The sequence below is a fragment of the Corvus cornix genome, chromosome 12 (assembly GCF_000738735.6).
Source record: "Corvus cornix cornix isolate S_Up_H32 chromosome 12, ASM73873v5, whole genome shotgun sequence".
NCBI classification, from domain to species: domain Eukaryota; kingdom Metazoa; phylum Chordata; class Aves; order Passeriformes; family Corvidae; genus Corvus; species Corvus cornix.
The window spans coordinates 14,891,438-14,904,322 of record NC_046342.1 but is presented as its reverse complement, the minus strand read 5'-3'; the positions used below and the strand labels follow the sequence as shown (position 1 = coordinate 14,904,322).

Below are 12,885 nucleotides of genomic sequence, written 5' to 3'. Positions count from 1 at the left end.
GAATTTAGCTCCATAAAATTTTTTTCCAAGTTTCCGAAGGATTTGTAGAAGTTCTTTGCAGTGAACAAGAAACACACGAGCTATGTTTATTCACTGCAGCAGTCAACTACAAAGGCACTTACACCTTAAGGGTTATTCCTTCTCCTAAAGATAATTTCAGTTCTCAGTCATACATAGGAAAGATAAAACTACAGTGCAGATTTTGGAGATGTAAATACTGAAAAAAATGACATGTCTTGAGGGGGAACAGATTTTAATTGTAAAGAAGGGCCATGTGAATTGCCTTCTACTAATCAAAAGATGCTTATCACCTCAAAAGGAGATAACAGAGCAGCCAAGATAAAGAACTGAATTTTTTTATATCACCTTATGAAGGACATCAAACATCTGAAGGTGTCAGTGGATTTGTCAGCAAAGTTCTCCTAACATTTACGTCCAACAGCACACATTGCTGTTTTTTCATCCCTCCCTACAAAGACAAAATGGACAAAGGCATCAGGAGTTTCAGATGCCTTTTCTCTGCAGGGACTACAAGCATCAACTCTTTTAAACCCTCAGTTTCAAAAGTATTACTGATGTCTTTACAATTTAAGTGTTGTTGTTTCAGGGAGATGGGCAGAGCATCCCCAGGGCAATTAACTCAAACACCTCCAGTGCTCAAGCACTCTGAAATTCCATTCATTTCCAATGCCAAGAAAGAGTGGGTCATGACAAGTGTCCAGGACAAGCAAGACTCAAGCCTTCCTTGGCGCCTAGAAATGCTTTAGGGTGACCCTGTAGGAAAGGACAGGCTTATATCCAGGAGTGCTTCCAAGGAATTAGGGTTGCTTTTCAGAGCAAACATGCAGCAGCCTTCACTCCAGCCTTGCTCAAGTTTGCTCAGTGCTTTATAATTCTAGAAACTGCTCTTCACAGCTGGACATGGACTCACAGAATCCAGGCACCCACAGGAGAGGAAGCCACAGACATGAATATGTGACATAAGTTACTATCTAAAGAAGACAAATTATAATTCAAAGAAAATTTACCATTTGGAAAGGATCCTATTGCAGTGGAAGGAACACCAGCATAGATGCCACGAAAACCACCAGCTTTCCTAAATCCTTGAGGACTCTGTAGTCTTGTTTTTACAGTATCCAGGGGAAAAAGGATCAAGTCAACGCAGACACCAGCAACTCCACCAGCCTTCAAGACAAAACCATGGAGGAAAGTGCATTAATATTTTCAGGGGTGAAGTTGTGGTGCTCATGTGAGTAACTGAGGCATGTTTAACCCAAAGCACTCCTGACTGTATCCTTCCTGAGGTCAGTTTATAAACTGATAGTCTTACACAGAACTCAACATCTTCCACAGCTTTAACAAGGAGGGTTCAACAAAAGAAAGTAATAGATATTATGACTTTTAAACCATTTCTAAGGTATTTTCAAAATAATTTTGGTGTTTCGAATAGTGCAAGCAAAGTGATGCAACACTTCCCCATTCCACAGAAAAGCAAGACAGTGGATGTCTCTTATCAAGAGACAGCACAGAATGACCAACACCTCCAGCAGTTGTGTGATAAAATCAGGGAGAGACTGAAGCAATTCTGCTCCCCCCTTAGGCATCTCTAGAAAGCACATTCACATTTTTCCAGCAAAGTTCTTCATTTAAAGTGTTCACACTCTCTCACTGCCTTTGTTGAACAAAGCCTAAAGTAAAGCTGATTTATTTTCTTTTGCTAATAAAAGCCTACAGAAAAAAAAATAATCAAATCACTGAAAGGTTCAGATTGGAAGGGAACTTTTCCAGCTCCCTGTCATGGGCAAGGGCACCTTCCACTAGACCAGGTTGTCCCAAGTCCATCTAGCCTGGCCTTGAACACTTCCAGGGATGGGGCAGCCACAGCTTCTCTGGGCAACCTGTGCCAGGGCCTCTCCACCCTCACAGTAAGTATTTTTTTTTTAATATGTAATCTAAACTACTCTCTGTCAGTTTGAAGTCATTCCCCCTTGTTCTGTCACCATGTGCTCTCTCTGCCTTTCTTGTAGGCTCCCTTAAGGTACTGGAAATCATGTTAAATAAAGGTTTCAAAGTCATAAAGAAAAGAGGAAGATTTTTATCCAAAGAATTCATAAAACAAAAGCCTAAAAATATTGATTCAACTAGGACTCAATCTTCTTCCATTGTCTGTGTTTCTAGATGACTGGTTTTTTTTTTTAAATTACCCTATGATGTGGGTGATGGTAGAAAATAATTATTTGGCAAAAATATGAGGAAAAGGCTGATATAAACAGAAAAACTGATTTAAAATAAAACAAAAAAAAATCAGTAGTTAATATTAATCTGTTATGAGATTATTTAGATGCAGTGCTATTCAGAACAGAAAACAGAGTTTGAAGGCTACCTCAGAGAGATTAGCACACAAGAAACAGCTCCACAGATTTTTAACTCTGCCTGAAAACAAATCACATGAGTGTTAACTGATAATTTTTTTCAGGGTAACAGAGGATTCAGAGAGCTGTTCACGATCTACTGCTAAAGGTTTAATCAATAAGTTAATTACTCTTTTAATCTAGTTGGCTATTTTGCATGCATTGATTCTTCTTCACTCTTTTTCATCAAAATCCTTATCTGCTCAAAATAACATTGATCAGATTTAATATAGGCATCTGGTAAAACATGAACCAAAAGTTACTAATTGCTTCTTTAAGTTCTCAAAGTTCTGTATCTTAAATGTCATTTAAATTCATGAGGTAGCTAACAGAGCACCTGCCAGCGGGTGACAATAGCTGCGTGTTTGCAACAACTGCAGAAAAGAGAAATGACTTTTGGTTAATAAGACACCTAGAACACAACTTCTCCCCCACCTGTCAGTAACAGTAGTGTTATCAAAAGAACCTTCACCAGGAGCTGGACATACCTGTTAGCTAAGAGGAGACTGAGATCAGACCTCATTGGGGTCTGCAGCTTCCTCACAAGGGAAGTGGAGGGACAGCTCCAACCTCTGCTCTCTGTGATCAGTGACAGGACCCCAGGGAGCAGCTGGAGCTGTGCCAGCAGAGGCTGGGCTTGGGTATCAGGAAAAGATTCTTCCCCCAGAGGGTGGTGGGGCACTGCCCAGGCTCCCCAGGGAATGGTCACGGCCCCAAGGCTGCCAGAGCTCCAGGAGCGTTTGGATGATGCTCTCAGGCACAGGGTGGGGTTGTTGGGGTGTCTGTACAGGGCCAGGAGCTGGAGTGGATGATCCCGGTGGGTCCCTTCCAACTCAGGATATTCAATGACTCTATAAACTCCATCACAACGATTAAGCAAAACCAGGACCTGATTCCAAGGCATCAAGCCATGACCTCACTGCTTGCATCCATCTGCCTCAGAGCATCTGAGCTCTCCTGAAGCTCTCCCTACACCAGCCCAAGGCATCATATCCCTGATTTCCCACACAGAACCGACAAGTGAGCACTGGATGTTTCCAAGGGGTTCCTCAGCTATGGTGACTGGGGCTGCACCCCCTTGCTCAGATCACACATGGAAAAGCAGCTTTTAGGGTGGGGATTGCAGCACTAAGTAGATGCTTCACAGACAGGGTCAGGGGCTTCCCGTGGTTCTGGAGTGGCTGCTGAAGCCACAAACTGTGGCCACCCCTCAGCTCAGCTCATCACCTTGGCAATGGTCAGGCCTGCTACAAAATGTGGAATATGAAACACTTTTCCTCAGAAAGGCTGTTCTCTGATGTTAGATCCCTGTAACTTTCAAGCCCAATCAACAAGAAAGGAGATTTAATTGTTGAAACAGAGCAGCCAACAGGCTCTACGTGATGTCCATGTGTTTGAAAGACAAAATACTTGTCAGTAGAATTGATAAAGTTTAGAGCTGCATATGTTTCAATAATGTCAGACCTAGAGGGAGGTTAACAAATGTTGGGAACAATGTACCACTGATAGTGGACACTAAGGACGCAGAATTTATGGGCCACAAGGACATTTGACAGAACCCCAAAGAAGAGTAAGAAACTAATAAAGCACGCCTGTCAACTGAGCTGAATCAGCTCTGATTGGGTAAAAGGTAATTCCGGCAGGGGCACATCACAGCCGCCGATCCGGGAAACCCACAGACCTAAAGGAAGAGGAAGACTGAAGGTGTGGACTAATTACCATGGGAAGCGAGACAATCATTAACCAATAGAAGATACAATACTAATTAATAAGAGAACTATGTAACTTGTAGTTACACAGTTATGCTTTTATTCGGTGAAGAGCAGAAATAATGAAAAGTTCTGGTAGTGGCAGTGCTGGCTTTCCGGATTTGCCACCCAGCGCCCCTTTCTGCGCAGAGCTGTAAATATACCTCTACTCTGCGTGTGGATCGGGCTCTTGCACACCAGGTAAAGCAACCTATTTTGGGCCCCCTCACTCACCGCCAAGGCCGCCCAGGACTCCCGCGGCTCCATGCAGGGCTGGCGGTCCGGGCTGGCGGCCCGGGAGGGCTCAGCGGGCCCGGGCCCGGCGCTGCGGGCACACCCCGTGTGCGCACATGGGCGCAGCCATATTGCCGCCCCCGGGCCGCGGTCACGTGGGTACGGCTCCCACTGCGCCTGCGCATGGCGGGCGGCGCCCGGCAATTAGCGCCGAGTGTTAATTGCTTCATACTTAGCGGCGGTTTGCTGTGCAGTATCGGCACAGCCGCTCTCGAAGCGGGGGAAGGGGCTCCTCCTGGCACCCCTGAAGTGCTGGTGGGTGCGCCAGAGGTGCGTGCTGCCCGTGGCTGGGGTCTGGTTGGAAAGCAAACAGTTCTTCCATGCGCCCTGGAAATAAATGATATCCTGAGGGAAAAACAGTCCTGAAATCCTGAAACTGAGTTTTTCCTCAATTGATGTTGATGTCTTCAAGCTGAATTTTCTGTCTTTATGTGAAAAACGAGGTTCACTCTCCTGTTAGGATTTAAAGGTTTAATAAAGGACAATAAGGGACAAAGATAATAAACTTCACAGCGGTGGGTGCTTTGGCACTCGACCAAGAGCACATCTGTTAACTCGGGAGACACCCTTTCCATACCTGTCCTATTGCATCATAGTGCATATTCATCATCAACTATGCATATTCAAACTTTTCCTTAAGCTGGTTTACATGTTCCAGGAGCTGTTCAGCACGGCTCCTCCTTGGATCTGCCTTTTTACAGCACGCGCATTTCCTGGCTGTGGTTTCAGTCAGTTTTTATCATCACCTCCAGAGTGGCCTTTGGTCCATGGTTTCTGCAGACGGTAGCTGCCAATACTTGGCATATCAGTAGCAGGGGTCTTCAACACACGTTGGTTGGATGTAATCCAACCAAGCAGACAGTTCACAAGCATAACTCTATTAGCTATTTCACTATTATGTCTAAGTTTTTTAGTTAATGACAGAAATAAAGGCATTAGTTGTTGTTAAAAAACTGTATCATTATAACAAAGCTACTTTTACATATAACATCTATTTGTAGAAAGCCACTATTATAACATGTATCTATTACAATAACAAAGATACTTTAACATCATTCATTTTAACATTTGGAGAAAGCCAATATTATAACATTTATCTATCACACTTCAGGATGAATTTTGCCACGTTTTGTAAACGTAACTGATGACATCAGATAACTTCTACAATAGAAAAAAACTTTGTGTTTCCAGCATTGCATAAGATCATATTACCCAAATAAATATGCATTAGGCAGGCAGAGAATATATATTAGATAGGCGGGTTCATGTAAATTTTACCATATAATAGATGTAACATTTTACGCCTTGTGGTACTTGATTTGTGGAAACTTCTGCCTTGCACCCTGTGTGGAATAAACAATGTCTCCTTTCAAACTAAACTGTTTCTGTGTTTAGAGAGCTCCTGAAATCAGCAGCAGTGTCTGTAGCACAGAGCCTGGCGCAGTGGTTCTGACACCATCCAGCACAGACCTCTGGGATGCTCCCCTGAGCCAGAGCAATGCACGGCAAAAGTAATAAAGCCTCCCGACCAGGGTCATCGCTCCTGCCTCCTCCCAAGAGCTGTGCTGGCTCTCCTGGAATGGAAAATGCCGTTTTTCACCCGTATCCGAAACGCTTTTACATTTTGTATTTGTGTCTTGCTGACTCTCCCCCTTCTTACAAAGGGCATTCAATTAATCAGTGGTTCAAAAAGTTGCAGAGGATTTTGGCACAGAGTCCTCGCACAGTCCTCGCCCAGCAGGAAACCACACTTGAAATTACGGGAAATGTGATTCTAGAGGAGGAAGAAAGGGTGAATGTTGGAAAGCACTGCAGTGTGTGCAGAACCAGAAAATTCAGGCAGACTCCAATTCCAAGATTTCCTTGGCTGCAAGCACATCACTTGGGATGAGTTTTCAATGTAGCAGCCAGGAATGTGATGACACCTCACATCCAGCTCAGATCCTCTCCATCAGACTGCTCAGGGTGTTTGCAGGTGGGAAGCACCGTGCTGACCTGGGTTGTAACATCTGCCCACAGCAGGGTCTGTGACTGACATGAAAGTGCCATTGCCAGCTCCAGCAAATTCATTACAGCTCTCCTACAACACTGTGATTTTTTTCTGAGCTCCCTCAGTCCCCAGAGATGGGTGATGTTAGAGCAGTATTCATTTCATTTAGCCTTCATTTTCATTTTGAGTGAAAAGCTCAAAGCTGTTCAGGCAAAAATAGAAAGAACCTGAATATGTTGCATTTCTCAAACTCCTTAGGTTTTTAAGGCAGCTCCTTGGTTTTTTATCTCTAACATAAAACTTTTATGGTAATCTGCTGGGTTATCAATACTTTGCTTTAGTTTAGGCTGTATTGTGCTTATTAAGAAACACTTGTTGGTTTCATATCAGGAATGATCAAACAAGTGGACTCCTTTGGCATTACTGCCACACCTGTCCCTGGTATGGATGTCTGACCACCTAAAGTCTAAGGCAGGCCAGTTTGCTGTCCTAGGAATTAATTCCTGAAAATTCCCATGGCAAGGGGGTTAGAACTAGAAACTTAAGGTCTCTTCCAACCCAAACCATTCTGTGATTCTACAAAAACTTTGATCCTGCTTCCGGGAAGAAGCAGGAGCCCCAGTTACATATTCCAGCTGTAATATAGGGATGACTGGACTGTGAGCAGTTATTACAGTAACACCCAGCAGAGCACCTGACTCTCTGAAAGAACCCTGCTATTTACACAGCAATAAAAAGGATCTGAAATCTACCATTTCAAGCTGGTGTTCTGTTGAGTGGCTAAATAAACACAAAAGCTGAAAGTTCCTCAGTTTCCAGGTCCATGTCTGTCATTAAATTAAGCACATTGGAGCCATATTGAGGGAAAAAATCAGACATCTGCAGTAAATGAAGTGTGCTTTTGGAGTCCCTGCTATCCCCCAGAACGCAGCAATGGCAGCACTTAAAACAAGACCTTTTTACCTCCATGGGCCCAGGAGGTTTCTTGATGTAAAGGTTCTTGGGGTCATAGCAAGCATTTTTCATATTGTTCAGTGCAAAGCTTTCAGATACACTCTGTGGCACTGACTCTTTTATTTATCACCTTCTGTCAGGAGAACTGTTGCTGCATCAGAGAGGTCACAACCTTCTATTCTTCCAAGCCACTGTCCTGTCTTAAATGAACAAGTTCTGCTTAGTACCATAAGGGCCAAACATCAATCTTTGTGCCAAGTCCTTCAGTGGACTCCCCCTGGGCTTGAAAAGTAAATTGACTGAAGAAAGAGAAACCAGATGGTTTCTCACATCCTTTCTTGCCTGCAAGAAAATGCTGTGGGTGCTCCCCAGCATCTCCACTGCAGGGGAAGAAGATGGGCTTGAGCATAACCTTGCACAGGTAGCATCTGACTGCACCTGAATGAAAGATGTTCATGGTCAACCCTATTTTCTGCTCCTGCCAGGCCTGTGTCCAGCTGTGGCTGGATCTCAGGGGCTGGAGGGCAAGATGGGGAGACTGTGGAACAGCCATGTGGGGCTTGTCCCAGGCACTGCAGGGACAATACCCTGAAGCAGAGGACAGAACAGACATTTGTGTTCATCCTGCTGCAAGTGTAGACTCTGCCATCATCACAGCAGCTTGCTGGCCAGAATTTTTTGCTCAGTCCCTCCTTTTGTCTTCTTTTTTTTTCCCCTGCTCCTCTTTTCTGCCCTTCCTTGCCCATGGTTGCAGGTTGGTAAGAATGCTTTTAAAAATGGCCATTATGCCTATACCACCTCACCTGGTTCCCTCAGCTTTTGCAGCACATAAAAGCCTTGGCAAGAGATGAAAAGCCTTTTAATTGCAGTAGGATAAGGAACATACTGCATCTCTGGATGCACTGAGTGGGATATGAGCTGCCAGCAATATAGCAACCCTCTATCTTATGCTCTGCAGAAAAAGAGACATCTCAGGGAGTGAATATCAGCCACTCATGGCTCCTCTGTGTCAGGGCTACTTAAGCACTATTTTAGATTTGATTTCACATTAATCCTTCCACTGGTACAACACTGCACATGCACAGAAATGCCTGTATGTGTGGATCTGTGAATAGGTAAGCATGTCTATATTCTTTGTGTGTATTTCCTCCTCAGTCTCTGGCTGCTGTTGGATGTCTGACACCAGCAGCAGAAGATTTATTGATCTGGTCATAATATATTAAGGCTGCTGAAGAGCAGATGTTAAAAACAGACTTCTTGGCATATATCAGCCCCCAGCGGTATTGGTCTCACACATGTTCCAGTTTATTTATTGAAGCAATTGCTCTCCTCATTCTCTTCATTATCTTCCTCCTGAGCAATTCAGGCACACCAGAGCCAACCCCTTCCAGTCAGTCAGTCTTTCTTGGATCATCTTTTTTTTTTTTTTAGCTTGGGCAACACCCGACAACTTTTCGTTCCTGAGAAGGAAAAGCCCTTCCCACTGTTCTTAAAAGCAGATGGAAATTTATCAGCTGCAAAAATTTATGCTGTCATAAATACAGTGAAAATAAAGACTCGGGGATCCCTCTTATTAGATAATAAGCAGGTGCATAATGGGGCCAGGGAAGCCATCTGAAGGGGGAACTGCAATGACATGATCACATACAGCACCCAAGAAGCTGTGATGCACCACAGGAGCATAATGTGGCAGACAAGGAACAAAACACAAACCTTTGACCATAAAAATGTTGGTTGTCCCATTTTGTTACAAACAGCCACAGACCTGTGAAATTCAAGCAGGGCGAAGGACTTCTCTTGTGCAGGAGGAGAGCACTGTGGCTCCATGCACCAGAAAGGTGTGACACTGGTCCTTCTCCAGGACATGGCCTCCTCAAACTCCTGATGTGCACACTCTAAGGTGAAGGCTCCTTCCCGACTCTTGCAGAAGCACAGGTTTATATTCTGCAGCTTATTTCTGCCAGTGATAGGGCAGCAATGCTCCTGGCCACAGCTTTGGTGTAGTAAAATCCAAGAGGCCCCCTGACGCCAGGGCTCTTGCACAAGGAAGCAGAGTCCTGTTCCCAGTAATTCCTCCCAGGACAGGTACTTGCCTCCAGCTGCCACCCCACTGCCCAGTGCCCCATGGCCCCCCTGTGTGCTCAGCAGCTCTGCCCACATGCTTCTGGAGCTGCCTCCTTCAGAAAATGAAAATTAACTAAATATTTTCCTAGCATGTAGCCAGCAGTGGACAGCTGGACCTGGATGGGTAGGATTTTTTCCAGCTCTCCTAATTTTGTCAGTCTTCCTTTTCCTGCCTTAACCCTCATCCAAACTACAGGCAAGACTTGTTTAATCTGGATTTTAGATGATTTTTTGCCACTTATATGCCATTAGCTCCCCCTCATGCTTACAGTAGATTTCCCTGTTCTTATGCAGTTTGGCAGGGTTTAGAAATTCTGCTGAAATAATAATTGCAGTAAATTTTTATGGAAACAGATGGAGGAACCAGACAGCCATAAATTTAATAACTCCTTTGAGTACTTAGCAGCAGAAACACTAGTCCCCAAATTCATTAAAAAAAAAAGTGATTAATGATGATACAGATTTTGCATAATGATAGAAAGCCTTAAACTGTACAACTTTTGGATGCCCCTCATTTATTCTGCCTTATTGGCTGCCTGGACAATTGAAGATGAAAGGCCTGGGAAAGACAGAAAACATGCGTTTTAACTACTGGGTAAAGTAAGTAAAATAATGATCCAGTGGCGATGCAGTGACCTTTACATGTGAACACGTCTTTCAGACTCTCTGTAGTTAGTCTTACAGCACAGCTGAGTTAATCTAATATTTCCATTTTATCTCATAAGAGAAATGAAGGAAAATCTTAATTATGCCTGTAGTTGTGGTTATAATCCAACTCCCTGACATAGGAATTACTCACATCTGTTCTCAAGTCATTTTGTGAGCCAATGCAATGACTTAGTTGACTCAGGAAGCAGAGCTAAGAAAAAGTTTACTACTGAATGGCCTTAAGGTGCCCAAATAATTGTGCATTTCCAGGTTGTCCCAGAGGAGCATCCCTGACATTCCCATAGAGTGGCTGGAACCAGGAAACATGGTTTCTTCAGCCACTGGTTTGTTTCAGTCATGCTGTGATTTAGGTCCTTCTTCTTTTTAAAAAAGACCTGGTCTCTTCCAAAGGCTGTTGCTGGAGTTAGTGAATCATGAGGTGGGTTGTCCCTCCTAGGAGAAGGAGTGGGTGTAACATTAGTGCTGGATCCATTTTCCGTCCCCTTCCAACCAGTATGGACCAGCACCACACCAAGGCCATCCTGGTACAAGCTCAGCATGACCCCTTGGGGTATTTTGATGGATCTTTGTAAGAAAAGACTCAAATAGAATAGGATTTTCTTGACTTTCACAGGTTTGGAGAGCTGGACTCCTCCCTGTTCCATGGGGTTGGATGGGTCCTCCCTCCCAATGATGTGGCCCAGCAGTGCTTTGCAGAGATGGTGGCCCTGACTCCTGGGAGAGGTTTGTGGCTCCAACTCAAGGATGACCCTCACCTCAACTGCTCAGCTCCATCAGCCTCCTGGCAGAAATAAACTGTACTTGTTTCTGTACAGACAAGGATAAATTAAAAAAAAAAAAAAAAGTTCATTGCCAGCTGTTTGCTCAGCTCAGAGTTTTTATCAGGTAAATCCCATCTCTGGCTCCCAGGAAGTGGATGGAAAGTGCTTGGAGTGACATACAGAACAGCCACCATGGCTGAAACAATCCACATATTGGGAGATGTCACTGAAGAAAGGAGCTAAAGGGTTTATTTGAAGAGCTGAACTGTGGCATGCAAACTACAGCTATTTTTTAATGTAAACTGTAAAAACAATACAGTTTGCTTTAAGAAAAATGAACTGTGTGTTTGGCACTCTGTGCTTGAGGTAATTCATTTTTAGTATCATCTCATTCAAAGAAAAGAGTTTCTCAGAGACCAAAGGACATGGGTGACAGGGTAGGCACAGGGAGCAGAGGGCTGAAGGGAGCACAGATTCTCATAGCTGTTGGGGCACGTGTTGACTGTCCCAGAACTCCTGCACATCCCTTTTTGCCATCACTCCACACTGCCGCCTATGTCCTGTAAGACCACATGGAATCCTGCTTCATATTCCCTTCTACAGGGCTGGGGATAGGAGTGGACTGGATGGAGATGGCTGCTCCTAAAGAGGAGGTCAACAGTGGGGAGGAAGGTTCAGTCTTCCTTTTCCATTTCCTATTAACTGCAAGTCAAACCTGCAACAAAGCCCCTGGAGAGAAGTGAAACAGCAGCTCCAGAAGATTAGGGAATGGGTCTTTGTCCACACTCAGCTGCATCTGTCAGGCTGTCCATACACCACCACCAAACCTGAACTAAACAGCTTTATTGGTGCAGGTGAGTGGCTTTGACAGCTCCTCTAACTCTTTCCAGAAGACTCACAGTGTCTCCAGCAAGCGGAGATCTCAGAGGGAGAACCCTGGCCCCCTTGCTTGTTTTCTTTGACATTGTGGAGCACAGCCCTTTGGTGAGAGGCAGCCAAGAGGTCCTTCCCAGGACCAGCGGAAGGAGGCTGGTGACAAGAAGTTTTTATTCACCTTCCTGTGACTTTCCAGGGCCCTTTTCCTTTTCCTTATGTTTTGCAGAGAGAAACTTGCCAGTTCTTCTCCTCTCAGCAGGATTATCAGAGCTGGCTTCCGATGTGAAGTTTCCCAATGCTGAAAGTTTCTGATCATCCCTTCCCACAGTGCTGTTGTGATCCGTGTTGCCATTCCCAGCCGATAACCTATCGGTCGGATTCTGCTGCAGAAAAGCCATTATCTAAGGGAAACAAAAAAGGCATGGGAACAGGGGCTCTTTGTACATGGGCAAGGAGCAGTTCATGACATGTGAATTCGCCAGATGTTACCACTCTTAATCTTACTAAAATATGCCCTGTACTGACCACAGCTGCTTTATCTGCACATGGAAGGAGTTGGGAGATAAAAGGCATCTTTACTGACAGCGCTGTAATGCCTAACCAGGCAGCCTGGGAGCAATTCCCTGACACGGCCTCGCAATTCCTTGCAAATCTGCCGACTGTTGGATTTTGAGTCGTCCTGACCACTGTTTCATTTGACAGTATCCTTCTTTCATGCCTATTCACATTGAGACTGTTTTCCAGAAAATTACACCATCTTCTAGCATGTACATTGGGTTTATAAAGGACCTTGACTTTTTGTGCAGCTCCGTTGATGCCTCAAGGCCTGCTTTAATGCTCTTCTGACAGTGTCTTGTGTTTGTCTGATTGGAAATATTCCAGGTAATTAAAAAATTACACACCAAATGCTGCTTAAAAATCTATTGTGTGTGTATTTATTTTGCATATTTTGGCTTTAGAGGAGGCTCTTTTAATTCTCCATCCCCCCTTTCTGAATCTCCCATGTCAAGACTGGAGCCCAAGCTCTTCTGAAGTCTGCAAAGCCAGAGAGTGCCCTC

General features: G+C 44.4%; 1 protein-coding gene across 7 annotated transcripts in view; it reads right to left on the bottom strand.

Annotated features, from left to right (window-relative positions):
• Positions 1-4,533, bottom strand: part of SLC25A26 (solute carrier family 25 member 26) — an 84,857-nt gene extending 80,324 nt beyond the window's left edge. For all 7 annotated transcript variants that reach the window (XM_019280326.3, XM_019280325.3, XM_010390198.4 and 4 more), the window contains exons 1-2: positions 4,394-4,533; positions 1,029-1,185 (exon numbers count right to left, since the gene is read on the bottom strand). In XM_019280326.3, the coding sequence (XP_019135871.1) occupies positions 1,029-1,185; positions 4,394-4,426 (190 nt within the window). In that variant the 5' untranslated portion in view covers positions 4,427-4,533. The remainder of the gene's footprint in view (positions 1-1,028; positions 1,186-4,393) is intronic.
• Between the last annotated feature and the right edge of the window lie 8,352 nt (positions 4,534-12,885).